Source organism: Phascolarctos cinereus, unplaced genomic scaffold (assembly GCF_003287225.1).
Source record: "Phascolarctos cinereus isolate Bilbo 61053 unplaced genomic scaffold, phaCin_HiC Scaffold_726;HRSCAF=1367, whole genome shotgun sequence".
Classification (NCBI taxonomy): domain Eukaryota; kingdom Metazoa; phylum Chordata; class Mammalia; order Diprotodontia; family Phascolarctidae; genus Phascolarctos; species Phascolarctos cinereus.
The window spans coordinates 220,498,827-220,516,608 of record NW_027556098.1 but is presented as its reverse complement, the minus strand read 5'-3'; the positions used below and the strand labels follow the sequence as shown (position 1 = coordinate 220,516,608).

The following is a 17,782-nucleotide window of genomic DNA, read 5'->3' as shown; positions in this document are numbered from 1 at the left end:
ATGCCTGTTTTTTTCCTTCCTTCCACTGTCCTTTCATCTAGAAATCCTCTGGAGGAATCATTTATGTTTGTGATCAAGGTACAGCAGGCCCTCTGGTACCCACTGTCACTCCTCAGGGTCAGCCCCTAGGCACTGGGCCACACTGTGACCTCCTAGTTGAGCAGGCTGCTAGGCAAGCAGTCAATATTTATTTAACTTTGCACTTAGGCCCCATGCATGGTGGGAAAGAAGAGCCAAAGCAAGCCAGACTGGAAGGAACAGTAACATCCTGTGGGAATCTTGTACCTCTTTTTTTTTATACTTTTAACCAAATGAGATTTTTTTTTTAAATTACCAATTAAGCAAAACATACGCACTTTCATAATCCCCTTCTTCATTTATGCGCAGGGAAAAAGTAAACGGCTTTTCAGGAGCTTTAGGGTCAATTTTTCGGAATATAAATTGAAGTTTCCCACCTGGAATTAAAAAAAGATTGAACTATTTAGTCCACTACTATAATATGCCAGGTTTTACAATTGACAACTCCTATCTACAAGGGTAAGAAAACTTTTATTCCCCTAGCTTCTCAAAAGATAGTCTATCCTGTTGGAAAAGTTTATTTCAAATTGTCTCGGGTTATTTTGAATTTAAAGATTCCTTTACATCAGATATCAAGTTGCTCTTCACAGCTGAAAGCACAATCAAGTGGCACTTTCAATTCCCTGAGGAAATTTAAAATGGTAGATTTCAAAGTATGATTTTATATACACATAGGTTCTGTTCAAAGCTATGCAAAAATAATTTTGAAAAAATTTGGCAGGAAATTCTACAAATCATTAAACACTGGATTCTTAGGTAGAGCCAAGATGGAAGAGAAAAGGCAGGAAACTTGCCCAAGTGCTCCCAAATTCCCCTCCTAACAACTTTAAATCATGCCTCAAAATAAATTCTGAAGCAGTAGAACCCACTAATCACATGGTGAAACGGTTTTCTAGCCCAAGATAACTTAGAAGGACTGCAGGAAAGGTCTGTCCCACTTGTGGTGTCCATGCACGCCAGCAGGAGGCCCTTAGCCCAAGTGCAAATCAGCAACCAAGGGCCCACAGCCCCAAAGGTTCAAGGCCAGAGGCACAGCAGGCCAAGGCAACAGGTGAGCAGCCAGGTCATGAGGCCACAGTGTGACCAGGTTCAGTGACTCCAGTACAGCAGGCTAGCTACCAATCCCAGATGCCCCAGTGTAGCAGGCGAGCATCCAGGCCCACAGACCCTGGCTTAAGAAGCTTGGAACACTGCCTCCTGCACCCTAGGAGCAAAGATCAACTTTAAAAATTACGAAATAGGCTGGAAAATGAGCAAAACGCTCCAGAAAACAAAACAAAACAAACCACAACAACAACAAAAAAAAAACCCTGACCATAGAAAGCTACTATGGTAACAGGGAAGTTTAAAACACAAACTCAGAAGAAGACAACAATGTCAAAATGCCTACTTGCGAAGCCTCAAAGACAAACATGAATTGGTCTCAGGCCCAAAAAGAACTGGAAGAGTTAAAAAAAATTTTTTAAGTCAAATAATAGAGATAAAAGAAAACTGGTAAAAGAAATGAGAGATAAAAGAATCATGGAAAAAAGAGTTAACTTGGTAAAGGAAACACAAAAAAAAAAATAGAAAAAGATGTACAAAAATCCATGAAGAAAACTGCTCCTTAAAAAATAGAATTGGCCAGGGGCAGTTAGATGGCGCAGTGGATAGAGCACCAGCCCTGGAGTCAGGAGGAGCTGAGTTCAAATCTGGCCTCAGACACATAACACTTTCTAGCTGTGTGACCCTGGGCAAGTCACTTAACCCCACTGCCTAACCAAAAAAAAAAAAAAAAAGAATTGGCCAAATGGAAAAGGAGATAAAAAAACTAATTGAAGAAAATATTTCCTTACAAATCAGAATTGGACCAGTGGAAGCTAATGATTCTATGAGACATCAAGAATCAATCAAAAAAAAAATCAAAAGAATGAAAAAATAGGAAAAAAATGTAAAACATCTCACTGGGAAAACAACTTACATGGAAAATAGATCCAGAAGAGATAATTTAAGAATTATTGGACTACCTGTAAGCCATGATCAAAAAAAAAAACCTGGACATCATCTATCAAGAAATTATCAAGGAAAACTGCCTTGATTATCCTAGAACCAGAAAGTAAGTCCACCAATTGCCTTCTGAAAGAGACCCCAAAATGAAAACTCCCAGTAACATCGTAAGCCAAATTCCAGAACTCCTAGGTCAAAGAGCAAATACTTCAAGCAGCCATTAAAAAACAATTCAAAAATTGAGGAGCCACAGTCAGGATTACACAGGACTTAGCAGCTTCTAAATTAAAGGATCAGAGGGCTTGGAATATAATATTCTGGAAGGCAAAGGAGCTTAGATTACAACTAAGAATCAACTACCCAGTAAAACCGAGCATAATCCTTCAAAGGGGAAAAAAATAGATATTCAATGAAATAGAGGACTTTCTTTCTCTTTTCTTTCTTTTTTTTTTTTTAGTTAGGCAATCAAGGTTAAGTGACTTGCCCAGGGTCACACAGATAGTAAGTGTCAAGTGTCTAAGCCCGGATTTGAACTCAGGTCCTCCTGACTCCAAGGTCAGATCACTATCCACTGTGCCACCTAGATGCCCCTGAAATAGAGGACTTTCAAACATTCCTGATGAAATGACCAGAGCTAAACAGAAAATTCAGTTTTCAAATATAAGACTCCAGAGAAGCATAAAAAGGTAAATAGGAAAGAGAAAACAAGTTATTCAATAAGGTTAAACTGTTTATATCCTTACATAGGGATACAACGTATAACTCATTCTTTTTGGTGAGGCAATCGTGGTTAAGTGACTTGCCCAGGGTCACATAGCTAGTAAGCTTCAAGCATCTGAGGCTAGATTTGAACTCAGGTCCTCCTGACTCCAAGGCCAGAGCTCTATCTACTATGCCATCTAGCTGCCCCTATAATGTATAACTCTTAAGGACTGTATCATCATTAGGGCAGTTAGGAGTATGCATAGACAGAGGGTGCATGGGTAAGTTCACTTTGATGGGATGATAAAAAAAAAAAATTAAGGGATGAGAAAGAGGATTACGCTGGGAGAAAAGGGAAGAGAGAGGTAGAATGGGGTAAATTATTTCATATTAAGAAGTATAAAAGACTTATTACAGTGGAAGGAAAGAAGGGAGCAGAGTGAACACTGCTTGAACCTTACTCTCATCAGATTTGACTCAAAGAGAGAATAAGACACACACTCGGTTGGGTATAGAAATCTATCTTACCCTATATGGAAGTGGGGGGGGACAAAAAAGGAGAGGCTAACAGAAGGGAGGGCAGATTGAGGGAAGTGATTGTCAGAAGCAAACACTGGTGAGGAGAGACAGAGTGAAAGGAGAGAGACATAGAGAGAGAAAGTATAAACAGGGGAAAAACAGAATGAAGAGAAATACACAGTAAATGTACCTGTCAATGTGAATGGAATGGATCACCCATAAAACAGAAGCAAATAGAAGAGTGTATTAAAAAACTTAAGAATCCTGTCAGATTTATGGAGAATGGAAGAATTTATGACCAAACAAGAGACAGAGAACATTATGAAATGCAAAATGGATAATTTTGATTACATTAAATGGATAAGTTTTTGCATAAATAAAGCTAACGCAACCAAGATTAGAAGGCAAGCAGAAAACTTGGAAAAAATTTTTACCACCAGTGTCTCTGATAAGGGCCTCATTTCTAAAGTACATAGAGAATTAAATCTAATTTGTAAGAATACAAGTCACTCCCCAATTGATAAACGGTCAAAGGATATGAACAGGCAGTTTTCAGATGAAGAAATCAAATCTACAGTCATAGGCAAAAAATGCTCTAAATCACTATTGATTAGAGAAATGCAAGTTAAAGCAACTTTGAGGTACCACCTCACACCTATCATATTGGATAATATGACAGAAAAGGAAAATGATAAATGTTGGAGGAGGTGTGGGAAAATTGGGACACTAATGAACTGTTGGTGGAATTGTGAACTGACCCAACCATTCTGGACAGCAATTTGGAACTATACCCCAAAGGGCAATCAAACTGCATAAATCCTTTGATCCAGCAATTCCACTACTAGGTCTGTAATCCAAAGAGAAAAAAAAAAGGGGGGGAAGGATCTATTTGTACAAAAATACTTATAGCAGCTCTTTGTGTGGTGGCAAAGAATTGGAAATTGAGGGGATGCCTATCAATTGCGGAATGGCTGAAGAAGTTGTGGTATATGACTGTAATGGGGTATAACTGTCGTATAAGAAATGATGAGCAGGTAGATTTCAGAAAAACCTGGAATGACTTCAATGAACTGATAAAAACTGAAGTAAGCAGAACCAGGAGAATATTATACACAGTAATAGCAATATCGTACAATGATCAACTCTGATTGACTTAGCTATTCTCAGCAATACAATGATCTGAGACAATTCCAAAGGACTAATGATAAAAAAAAAATGCTAACCTCGTTAGGAGAAAAAAAAACTGATTGAAGTATATGAATGCAGATTGAAGCATACTATTTTTCACTTTCTGTATTTTATTTTCATGTTTTGGTTTTTTTTCCCCATTTGGGTCTGTGTCTTCTTTTACAACATAACTACTATCTCAGGAGATGAAAGAGGAAGAAAGAAAATTTGGAACTCAAAATCTGTTTAAAATGAATGTTAAAAATTGTCTTTATATGTAACTTGGGGAAACTTTGCATGGAACATAGGGAAAAAAAAATACTATTTACCAAAAAAAGGGTTAATTTTTTCTTTTTTAAAATCCCAAGATTCTTTCAAAATGTTTTTGGCAACATTTCTATCATTTGGACTCAGCTTCATAATGGAAAAAAAAATGCTGCCAATAGAGCAAAACTTTAAAACTGGGCAATCTGTAGAGTCAAAACAAAGTAATAATGAAGAAAAAAATTAACAAAACGTCCAACTACATAAACTGAAATAGAAACATTTAATGGCTCTGGCAAGATTATGGTTTTAAAACTTATCAAAGTTTACAAAAGAGTGAGAGTTCAAGATTTCATTTGTAAAGGCCTTAAATTCTCATCTGTGTAACAAAGGATACTGACTTTTCCAATCTCATAAAAAAATCAATTTTACAATGTATTTAGAAGTCTGACATTAAAAATAAAAACTTACCATAAATTTTTCGAATTTCCAGTCCAAGGTGATCTTTATATAAATCGTAAGATTTCTGCAGCATTTTCAACTTTTCCTTATTGGCTTTGTTAGCAGTGGAAATAACTATTAATTTTAAAGAATAAACATCAAAAACTTTTTAAACAATACCCAACACACTTCCTGAAAAATCTAGTAGCAAGTAAATATATCAACAGGGACATGAATGAAAAGCCTACTTCTATCCATTCCATCTCTATTGCTACTCTTTGTTATGCAGAGGAAAAAACGGCATTTGCTCTAAAGTGGGTAGAAAAACTAAAGATAAGGAAGACATAAAGGTTGTGGTGGGAAGGAGTCATGTTTTAGTGGCTTATACTCCTTGAGATTATCTGTTACTACAATGAAAAGCAGAGTTCATTTCAAAGCAAACATTTGCTAAGTTCCTACTAGATGTAAGGCACTGTGCATCAATGTATAGCAGGAGATTCACATGAATATAGTCTTACTTCCTTTGAAATTATTTTGATCTGCTCACAGCTTGAAATAGCTATTCTATTGGATTTACTAGAAAACTACTGCACTAAGGCCATAATTATCTCCTAATAAAAAAGTCGGGTATGCTATTTTAGGATTTTACAAATGCCACAAAACTAAAGTGAGAGTTGGAAGACATGTGAAAATTAACAATTCAATTACTGACTGCCTACTTAAAAAAATACCCTCCTTCTACAAATATCTTGAGAATCAGTTATGTTGATGGTTAAACATAGGTTCCTTCCATCAAGTTTTTTTTTTAGAAAAAGCCACTATACATTGACAAATACACTGGCTTCAAACTCTCACTTAGTATGACTTATCCCAAGTTAATCTTACTTGTTGACATTTTTCTTAATTAAGTTCTCTTATTTTAACCAGAATCTGTTAATTCTAGTCCAGGAAGAATCAAAAAACAGATTAAGTTCCCACTGAAAAAACTGAATTACTTCCTTATCCCAGGGAAGAGAGAGATCAGCCCCTTTACAGACAAAAGCAGAACTTCCTTAGATTTTTCATCACTCTGAAAGACGATATACATTCCTATCAATAAAAGAGAGAGCAGTCTAACACTTTAAAACTTTTATTTACAAAGGAAGGTACTTACTTTCTTTTTTCTTATCCAGTGATTCCTTAAGATCCTGTATACTTTTTGTCAGCTTTTCCATTTCCCATTCCTTCTCTCGTATACTGTCAACCAGTTTTGATAAGTTATCTTGTTTTTCTTGAATAAGCTTATTTTGGATATGGATCTCTGTGACACACATATGTGCATATGTATTTATATATATAAATATATGTTTCTATATGTATATGTAATAATAATTATTATTAAATGATATTTGGTTATTTATTAAAGACCAAAGCAAGAAAGGAAGAGACCAGAAACTTTTTTAAAAGCTTTTAAGGTATTTATATAGAATAATCTATATTTAGGGATACATTCATAAAAAGGAAATAAAACACAAAGTACTAGAACTAAGGCTTCACGTACCTTGACAACTTTCACAGTGTTTTTACAAAAACACTTCTCCCCACCCCAGCTGATAAACCTATTCCCTTAGCCTGTAACTATAAAAGATTAAAAAAAAAAACTACTTTCTAAAAATTGATAGGAAAAATGATACTCCTTTCTAAAAAAAGTGAAATGAATAAGAGATGGCATAAAAACTTACATCATGATAGCTATAAAAGTTATTTTTAAATATACAGAAATCTATCTATATGAATATATAAACAAAGCTGCAAGCAAGAAATCAATAAACACTTATTAAGTGCTTACGTGGTACTGTATTAATTGCAGGGGTTACAAAGACAAAAAACAATCCCTACCATCAAGTAAATTATACACTAGTAGTGATGACAGCATGCAAACAACTATATACATGTAAGAGTCATATGGGACAGAAGGAAGGTAATATCAGAGAGAAGATACTAACATAAGGCAAATAAAGGAAGGCTTCTTGAAGAAGGTGAGATTTTATCTGAGACTTGAAGGGAGCCAGGTGAAGATGAGTGCATTCTAGGCTTGAAGGGCAGCTGGTAAATAGGCAGGGAGTCAGGAATCAAAGAGTTTCTTGTGGGAGGAACAGCAAGGATGCCAATATCAATGTACTGCAGAGTATGTGGAGAGGGTATAAAAAAACTGGAAAGGTAGGAGAGAGTCAAGTTATAAAAGGCTTTATAAGCCAAACAGAAGATTTTATATTTGATCCTAGAAGCAACAAAGTCACTGGAGTTTGCGGAATAGCAGGGATGGGGATGACACAGTCATACTTTCACATTAGAAAGAAGATCAGTTTGAAAGCAGAGCAGAGGATGGACTATTGCAGGCTATTGCAATAGTCCAGGCACGAGGTGATGAGAGCCTGTGCAAACGTGCGGCAGTAGTAGTGTCAGAGGAGAGAAGGGAACATGTAAAAGATGCTACAAAGGTAGAATCAATAGGATTTGGAAGTGGGGAGTGGGGGGGGGGAGAAGAGGAGATGAGAGATATCGAACAGTCAAAGACAATAACCAGTTCATAAGTCTAGGTGACTTGGAGGATGGTAATAAGGAAGTTTGGAAGAAGGGAGGGTTTAGGGGAAAAATAATGAATTCTTTATATATGTGTGTGTAATATTTTCCCCTGAACAGCTTATAGCCTCTACGTAGTATATCTGCATATGACAACTAGTCCCCTAGACCAAGGATTTTTAACCTAGGGTCCATAAACTTGTTTGTTTTTTTAAAATACATTTTATAACTATATTTCAACATAATTGGTTTCCTTTGTAAGCATATGTATTATCATATGCATTAAAACCACTATTCTTTAAAGGGATCAGTTAGCCTCACCAGATTGCCAATGAAGTCCATGACCAACAAAAAAGGTTAAGGGAAAAAAAAACTACCCTAGACCATATTTTGACTATTTTAACCCATTAGTTCCTGGTCTAAAACTTCATCTTGAAATCTCTTTGGGGATCTTGCAATCCAAAAGACTTTTATCCATCTAAATCTTGATGATCAGTATGAAAGGCCAAACCCAGTGATCTACAAATAAGACCACAAGAAAAGCTGTTTGACAAGACTAAAATTGTAGAAGAAATTTAGCAGAGAACAAAAGAGCAAAAGCAATTTAAACTAGTAATGGCACCACTCAGATTTATGAAGAGGTTTGAAAGACTACAGCTTCCTTAGGTTCCCATGACTACCATAGAAACAACCCTTAAAACATGCTGGGAGTTATGTTAGATGTCAATCACATACTATTTCTGAATTCCAGAAAAGTCTCAACCATTCGATCCTCCTCTTTTATCTTTGTGGATAATCTTTCTGTAAGAAAAAAATGAAATTTAAATCTCAATCAAATAATGTGACCATAAAATACAGTAGCACCCTTCAAGCTGCATAGAGTACCTGTCAATGCTTCAGTGGAGTCTTTATAGGTATCTCTCAGCCCCACCACTTGACTATAGTGTTCATTCAATGTAGTATTTCGGAATCTGTTCCAAAAGTCATTTATACTTTTATTAAATATGTCCAGTTCCTCTTCTGTCTTTATGTGAGACATCATGCTATAATAAAAAGGATACAGAAGAACTTGTTATTAATCATATTTTAAAAGTTAATGCAGACAAGTTAACTCATTGTTACAATGAGTGGTATTTTAGGGTACTGTAGAACTACTACAATATACAACTATCATAAGATTTATAAATTACTATGAGATATTCACTATGCATCACTAGGAACACGACTATTATACAGCAAGGCAATAGGATTCTATATTATAAAAACTTAACAGTTTTTATTTATCAGGAAGTTAAGGATTGAAGGCACACCCAAAGGTGTTAAACACTATCACCATAGTCGCCCATCTGCAGAGGTCTCATTTGGCAGCCCAAATCTTGGTTGCAAAGAAAACACCATTATTCTGTTGTTTCATTTTTCAGGTATGCCCAACTCTTCGTGACCCCATTTGGAGCTTTCTTAACAAAGACATTAGGAGTGGTTTGCCATTTCCTTGTCCAGCTCATTTTACAGTTGAGGAAATTGAGACAAACAGGATTAAGTGACTTGCCCAGGGTCACACAGCTAGTTAAGTGTCTGAGGTCAGGATTGAACTCAGGAAGATGAGTCTTCCCTGACTTCAGGCTCAGCACTCTATCTGATGTGCCACCTAGCTGCCCACTATGCTACTATTAGCCTAAAGCTAATTAACCAAAAGGATTTTCCATCCAATTGCCACATTTAGGCTACCATGGGTACTTTTTAGTTTAATTTGAGGAACATTTTGTGACTCTCTGTTGTTGTCTAAAGGTGATCTATGAAAATGGACTGGTACCAATAGTCCTGAGGATCACTAGCAGGGTAAAACAGTTCTGAACCTTTTCAAGAATAACAAAACCAAGCAGACTGCCTAGGAAATAAGGACTGAATCCTTAGTCTATAAACCCTGAAGGGTCTAGAAACGATTTTCTAAACTTAGATTGCCCTAAGTTCCTAACACTAGCTCCAGACTTGAAATAAAACCCAAGATTTCTAGAATCATTCTGGGGTTCAGAACATAAGTTGGGGAGCCCCTCATCAAGCATATTTGTGTGTGTACACATACGTATGTGTGTGTTTATGTACCCACAGTGAATTCATTATCTTTCTCCCTAAACCCTTCCCTATTACCGTCCTTCCAGTAACCTAGACTTAACAAGTCAACATATTTATTCTTTCACTAACACAAATGTTACTTGAGCACTTGTAACTATGCAACTTGCAACTATGTAATTATGCAACAAACCTCCTTATAAAACCAATCTACCAAACTCCAAATCAGGCAGCCATCAAACAAATACTAAAAAAAAAAAAAATGGTACAAGAGCCTATTGATAATTACAAGATTCAGACTAGATCAAATCCCATTTAATGGTCTTGATTTCCACATAGCCTGAAGTCACTATTAACCTTTTAATCTCCTACACCAAAAAACACTACTGCAACAGGTCTTGAACTGTCAGAATTTAGGTCTGGTGGATTGTCCTCAACCACTGAGATGCTTGGCACCAAGGGAAACAGTCTTCTGGAAAGTCTTCTCAGCTTTCAGAAGAAACCCTAAAATCCAACTTTTAAATTGCGGGTGAGGGAGATGAGGCTAGGCCCCTAGACACCTGTGTCCCATACTTTCTTCTCTCAGTCTTTGGGGTTCAGCTAGGCCCCTAGACACCTGTGTCCCATACTTTCTTCTCTCAGTCTTTGGGGTTCAACTAGCTCTGGCTTCTAGCCTTTCTCCCACCCCACCCCCCATTTCAAGAAATCCCATATAAAAATTCCTGAGATCTTGGGGACCCCAGCTCATCCCTCCCCCATTTTTAGAGGCAAAATAGAACCCTTGTTAAAAGGTCTCTAAGGAGGCCACGTGCCACAGAACACTACCAAATTAACAAGTATTTATTAATTGCCTACTGTGTGCTACACACTGTGCTAAATGCAGGGCATGAAAACAAAAGAAAAAACAGTGCCTGTCCACGAGGAGCTTGCAATTTGGGAAGCTGTGGGTAGGGCAATAAACATACAAACAACTACGTACTAAAAAGATGCATAGAGGTTAAATTGGCGGAATCTCAGAGGGAAGGCACTAACGTTAAGGAAAACCAGAAAAGGCAAGGATTCATTGCAAAGAAGGCTGGATCTGAAGAAGGAGGCCCTGGGCTTGAATACCAGCTCTGACAGTTACTACTATGTGACCTTGGACAAGTCATTGTTAAATAGGCCTCATCCTCTGGAGCTCCCCACTCCCCACCCCATCCCACCCCTACGGCCAGGCAGTTCCTACCCGGCGCAGCCCACGGACCTGGGATCCCCGACCCCGATCCTCCCGCTGGCCCAAAGACAACCGGGCCGCTTCGGGCTTTTGACCCGCGTGCCCGGGGCCCGACTTCCTCCCCGTTCTTTCTCACCAGCGGCGGCGAAGTGGAGAAGGGACGCTCCCGCCGCTGCCCCCGGACCCTCTGACCCGCTTCTTCTGCCAGACAGCACTTTAATCATAAACTATCAGCTGCAAACAACACAATTTTAAATGATGGTTGCCTCCCGCCTCCCGCCCCCGGAAGTATTGTTGAAGTTTGATTGGCTGGCGGCTCAAGTTCTCCGAGTAGCGATTGGTCGACAGCGTTCTCTGTGGTTCTCGTAAAGAACATGGGGAAGAAGGGCATTGTGGGATTTGTAGTTTTCTCCTCGATATTTTTTGAAAGCCGTATAGCGGTTTCAAAACTTCCGCTGGCATGTTGAACTTGAGCTCGGTTCTCTTGTGAAGGCTTCCCTGTCTTCTCCGATGCTGCCACTAGGATTTAGTTAAATGCATTTGTTCTACCACTTCATTCAAGTTTAAGCGGCCAGTTCTAATCACTTTTAAATAGTTTAAATAGTTTCATTGGAAGAGTTTGGCTTTGAAGCCAGAAGACCTGGGTCCGAATCCGGCCAGTGCCTTTGTTAAGCCTGGGACCTTGGATGCGTGGCTTCCCCATGGTGATCCGCGCCAACTGGGGCGGGGACGGGGCACTTAGGCTGCGCCCCGCGGGAGGAGCCTGGGTACCTAGAGAGGTGGGATGTGGTACCCCGAGACTGAGGGAGGAGGACCCAGGAGGGATGCTGAACCAGCAAGCGTTTGTTAAGCTCCTACTATGCGCCTGTGCACTGGACACACAAATGCAAAAGGGGGTGCCGCCCTCCTGGATCCTAAAATAGGAACGAAGGAACCTCGGAGGCCGACGTGGCCAAACTGCTCCTTTTACAGAGGAGGAAACTGAGGCATTGGGGGATTAAGTGCCTTGCCGCAAGTCACATGGGTAGTTGGGTATCAGAAGTCTTTTACTGTTCTTTCTTCTGTGGCACAAGGAGTAAATTCTATATCGCTGGAAGGAACCTTTAGGGATTCTTTACCTTTGTGCGTGGGTGTTGTGGACATCTTTCACAGTCTGGTGAAGCCTATGGACCCTTCCACAGAGTAATGTTTTTAAATGCATAAAATAAAATACAGACGATTACAGAGGAAACCAATTTGAAATAGCTACCAAAATATGAAAAAAAAAGTTTATACATCGCAGTTTAAGGATCCCTGCCTTAAGAAACTGTAATCCTAATAAGAGCTGACATTTATACAGCTCTTCAAGGTTTGCAAAATGCTTTGTATACACTTATATTTGATCAGGACAGCTAGGTGGTGAAGTGTACAGAACGTTGGACCTGGAGTCAAGAAGACCTGAGTTCAAATGTGACCTCAGACACTATCTGTGTGACCCTGGGCCAGTCACTTAACCCTGTTTGCCTCAGTTTCTTCATCTGTAACATGAGCTGGAGAAGGAAATGGTAAATCACTCCAGTTTCTTTGCCAAGAAAACCTCAAATGGGATCAAGAAGAGACAGACAGGAGTGAACGACGATATTTGATCAACCAGTCCAACCTCCTCCCATCTCTCAGATGGGGAAGTTGAGGCCCCAAATAGCAGGTGGTTTGCCGAAAGTCACAACAGGATAGAAAGTAACCCAGGAAGTGTAATAATAAAAATAATAATAACAATAGCTAATGCAGGCTAACACTTTTCCAGCCCTTACTATGTGCCAAGCAATGTGAAGCATTTACAATTATTATCATTTGAGCCTTACAATAACTCCATGAGCTAGGAGATATTATTATCTCCATTTTACAGTTGAGGAAACTAAAGCAAACAGGGATCAAGTGATTTGCCCAGGATCACACAGCTAAGTAAGTATGTGAAGCTGGATTTGAACTCTGTTCTTCCTAAGGCTCATTTAACAATGACTTGTTACAAGGTCACACAGATAGTAAATGTCAAAGCTGGTATTCAAACCCAGGGCCTCATTCTTCAGATCCAGCATTTTTTTTCCCAATTAATCCCTGCCTTTTCTGGTATTTCTTAACATTAGTGCCTTCTGTCTGAGCTTACTCCAATTTAACCTCTATATGTCTTTTTTTGTACATAGTTGTTTGCATGTTTCTTGCCCCACTCCCAACTCCCCAGGTTGCAAGCTCCTCCAGGGCAGACGCTGTTTTTTCCTTTTCTTTTCATCCCCAGCATTTATCACAGTGTGTGTGGAGAATAGTAGGTGATTAATAAATGCTTGTTGATTTGGTAGAGTTCTGCAGCATGTGGTCTTCAGGGTTGTGAGGCTCAAATGAGAGAATATTTGTGAAGCACTTTGCAAAGCTTAAGGTACTTTTTCAGTGCTAGCTATTATTATTGTCATCTGCAAGAGAATAGCAGTGTTACTTCAAGGGACAGAATGGTATAAAATGCTGGACTGGAAATGAGGAAGACCTGAGTTCAAATCCAGCTATTAGTTCTTTCTGGCTACATTAGCCAGCATAAATCACTTAGCTTTTGTATGTCTCAAGCCAATCTGTGGGATCTATCTACTAAATCTAGTATGAGTGATGATATGAATTTTCCAATCATACTTATCCTGGGTATTATTGTTAATGACCCTCCTTGGATGCAAATAATGTTTGGTAATATGATAAGGCCTGTTTATGCCCACCATGTGTCTCTCCATTATCATTGGAGTCAGCTATGATTTTGATCACAAAGAAATTACAGTGTTCCATAATTCACATACATAAAGTAACATGGAGAAGTGCTGTGTCATTTCCCACATGTGATCCAGGCCACCATCTTTCTTATCTTTAATTTTGGATTAACTTCATTATGTTGCCCATTCAAGCTGCAGTGCCTGTCCAAGATGTAAGTAGCGATTAACCAGCTCAAAGGGCAGTCTATTCAACTGCATTCTTCAACTGTTTGGATTTTCATGAGTGTATAGTTGGGTCAAACACTTTTCAGTCTCAATGAGGAGGCACTGTAGCATGCTAGGACAATATCATCCATCAACAGAAGCCTCTCGAGGACCCTACCATCTATAGGAAATTCCTCCTCTGTTTGAATTCTGCACTGTATATCCTTCATAGCAATAGTAAATATTTTTGGCAAGCATGTGTCTTCGTGTTTTCCATCTTTTGTTGTTGTTCAGTTGTGTCCAACTCTTCATGACCCCATATGGGATTTTGTTGTCAAAGATACTGCAGTAGTTTACCATTTCCCTCTGCAGCTAATTTTACAGATTAAGAAACTAAAGCAAACAGGGGTAAGTGACTTGCCCAGGGTCACAGCTGGTAACTGTCTGAGGTCAAATTTGTACTCAGGAAGATGAGTCTTCCTGACTTAGGCACTCTTTCCACTGCGCCACCTAGCCACCCTATTTCCTACCTTGCTCAATGTTAATTGAGCCAGCATATTGTAGTGAACAGAGTACTAGTCCTGGAGTCAAGAAAACCTGGATTTGAATCTAGCCTCTAAAACCTCCTAGCTATAATATGGTGGGCAAAGCATTTAACTTCACCCACAAGGCACATAAGGAATGTTTCCCTAGCAGCACATGAACCGGGTTTAGAGTTGAAAAGGAGGCAGGAGAGTGAGCTTTGGGTAAATTGCAAAACTATTACAGACTCCAAGCTTCCTCCCATGAAAGTAAAGACCCATCTTTTCCAATTTACTGATGTGTTGCTATATGGCAACAAAACATTCAGGCAAAAAAAAAAAAAGGTATTGCCTGCCCTTCCTAATAGTGCTATCTTTGAAGAAGTAAAAGTGAATATCACACATAGGACAATAGAAAGGGGAATGATGAGTGTGAGGAGGCCACAAAATTTAATCAGTTGAGGAACTCTGAACAGGAGTAAAGGGTATCACCAAAGTACTGTATGACTGGAAGAGAAAATGAGCTGGTTACTTAGCAAAAGCTAGGGATGATAAATGGTCAGCCCGAGTCCTCACTTGGTACTGTTGCAATGTCAAGAGAAGAAGAGAAAGGCCTTTAATAGCATGTTGGTTGGATCTCCGGTGTGAACTTCTGGGAGAACGTGAACAAGAGTCATACGGGATGGGCAGGGATAGATGAGTTGTAATTTGCATCATTGGAGAGACTTCTCAAATCGAGTCTTTCTGTTTCAAGTGTGTTTCTTGTACACAACATATTCTTGGATTCTGGTTTCTAATCTATTCTACTATCTGCTTCCATTTTATGGGTGAGCTCATCCCATTCACATTTGTAGTTATGATTACTGTGTATTTCCTTCTATCCCCTTGAAGAGGTAGACAATGTTTGGAGTTGGGTTGTGCAGAAAGAATTCAGGAGGTAGAGGTTCTCCTAGTTAAGAGGGCTTTATTGTCGTAAAAGTGGTGGGCTAGTCCTGGAGGAAGACTAACAACCTAGGATAAGACAGTGGCTTACTTTTATACCCAAGTTTTGGGCCCTCATCTAGGTATGGGGGACATGCTCCTACATAGGCAGGTAACCATAAGAAAGGATGTCAGGAAAGGGGAAGCAGGTGTGTTGAGTACTTTACAAAGCAGTTCAGTCATGTGGTCATAAAAGCGGGGAACTTAACTTGCAACATTCAAAGATATGGGCACAAACATTAGGGGTAAGTCACATACACAGAAAATAACAAGGTTTTCTTGTCAGCAGATAGAGCCCCCTGTTACTGGGCAGACAGAGATTTAGCAAGGCTCTCATTGTTGATGGGCAGAAGTCAGTCACATCACCATTATCTTCTGTTTCTCCCCCCCTTCCCCTTTATGCTGTCCCTCCTCAAAAGTTTTGCTTCTAGGCACTGCCTCCTTTAATCATCCTCCCCTTTATTATCCCTTCCCTTTTTATTATCCCTTTCCCCTCCCATTTCCCTATTGAGTAGGTTACATTTCTAGGCACAACTGAGTGTGCACATATATATTCTTCCCTCTTTGAGTCAATTCAGATGAGCACGATATTCAAGTATTGCCTGCCAATTTTTCTTCCATAAATTTTCCCCCCATTTTGCTTCTTCCTTTTCCCTTTTTCTAGGACATCTCTTTCTCCTCTCTTCATTTTTTTTGGAGATTATTCCAACATAATTGACTCCTACCTATGCCTTTTGTCTATGTAAATCACTTTTAACTACCCTAATGATAAAGTTCATAGGAGTTGCAAGTAACATCTTCCCATATGGGAACATAAGTTTAACTTTATTGAGTCTCTTATGATTACTCTTTCACATTTACCTTCTCTTGAGTGTTCTGTTGGAATGTCAAATTCTCTATTCAGCTCCGGTCTTTTCATCAGGAATGCTTGAAGATCTATTTCATTAATTACCCATTTTACCTTGAAAGTTTACACTCAGTTTTGCTGGGTAGGTGATTCTTGGTTGTAATCCTAGCTTCTTTGCCTTCCAGAATATTATATTCTAAGCCCTTTGCTCCTTTAATGTGGAAGCCACTGAATCTTGTGTGATCCTAACTGTGGCTCCATGATATTTGAATTGTTTGTTTGTTGTTTTCTGGCTGCTTAAAGTATTTTCTCCTTGATCTGTGAGTTCTGGAATTTGATTGTAATATTTTTGGGAATTTTCATTTTGGGATCTCTTTCAGAAGAGGATCAGTGGATTCTTTCAATTTTTATTTTGCCTTCTGCATCAAAGATATTGGGGCAGTTTTCCTTGATGTTTTTTTGAAATATGATGTCGAGGCCCCTTTTTTGATCATGGATTTCAGGAAGTCTAATAATTCTTAAATTACCTGTCCTCTATTTTTCCAGGTCAGTTGTTTTTCTGATGAGATATTTCACATTTTCTACTTTTTTTCCCATTCTTTTGACTTTGTTTTATTGTTTCTTGAAGTCTCATGGAGTCATTAGCTTCCAGTTGCTCAATTCTAATTTTTAAGGAATTATTTTCTTCGGTGAGACTTTGTACCTCCTTTTCCATTTGGTCAAATTCTGCTTTTTAAAAAGTTCCCTTTAGCGAATTTTTGTGCCTCTTACCATTTGACCAATTCTGTTTTTTAGGGTGATGTTTCCTTCAATATTTTTTTTGTGCCTCTTTTACTAAGCTGTTAATTTTCTTTTCATAATTTTCTTGTATCACTCTCATTTCTTTCCCTAACTCTTCCAGGACTTCTTTTTGGGTCCAATTAGCATTTTTCTTTGAGGCTTTTTTGGTAGCTGTTTTCACATTGTTGTGTTCTTCTGAGTTTATGTCTTGATCTTTCCTGCCACTGTAGTAACTTTTTATGGCCAATTAAGAAAATTGTTTGTTCATTTTTCCAGCCTATTTCTTAACTTTGAACTTTATATATCAGAGTTGGGCTCTGTTCTCTTAGGGGTGGGGAGGCACTGTCTCAAGCTTCAGGGTTTTTTTGTGCTGGTGTTTTCAGAGCTATTTCTGGAGATCTATAAACATTTGGTACCTCCAAGGCGGTATGACCCTGGGAGAGATATGGTCACTGCTCTTCTGGTCTGCACTCTGGTCTTTACCAAGGAAGGGCCCCTGGTCCCTGCACACACTAACACTGTTCTTTGCCTTAGAACTGCTTTATGACTGACACCCAGAGCTCCTTTCCACCCTGAAACTCTGACCTAGAACTGCATGTTGGCAATAGATTTGACAACCACCCCACAAACTGTACTCAGTGCCAGCAAAAGGTCCCCTGTAATCTTTCTTTCTTTTTTTAACAGTATTTTATTTTTTCCTAATTACATGTAAAGACAATTT

At 38.8% G+C, this 17,782-nt stretch overlaps 1 protein-coding gene across 3 annotated transcripts in view; it reads right to left on the bottom strand.

Annotated features, from left to right (window-relative positions):
- The window catches only part of SPC25 (SPC25 component of NDC80 kinetochore complex), a 40,084-nt gene that overhangs the window by 4,664 nt on the left and 17,638 nt on the right, over positions 1 to 17,782 (bottom strand). The window contains exons 1-6 of one of the 3 annotated variants that reach the window (XM_020991032.2): positions 11,139 to 11,300; positions 8,605 to 8,762; positions 8,455 to 8,520; positions 6,311 to 6,457; positions 5,188 to 5,292; positions 357 to 455 (exon numbers count right to left, since the gene is read on the bottom strand). In XM_020991032.2, the coding sequence (XP_020846691.1) occupies positions 357 to 455; positions 5,188 to 5,292; positions 6,311 to 6,457; positions 8,455 to 8,520; positions 8,605 to 8,761 (574 nt within the window). In that variant the 5' untranslated portion in view covers position 8,762; positions 11,139 to 11,300. The other 2 variants (XM_020991034.2, XM_020991033.1) reach the window with 2 other exon arrangements.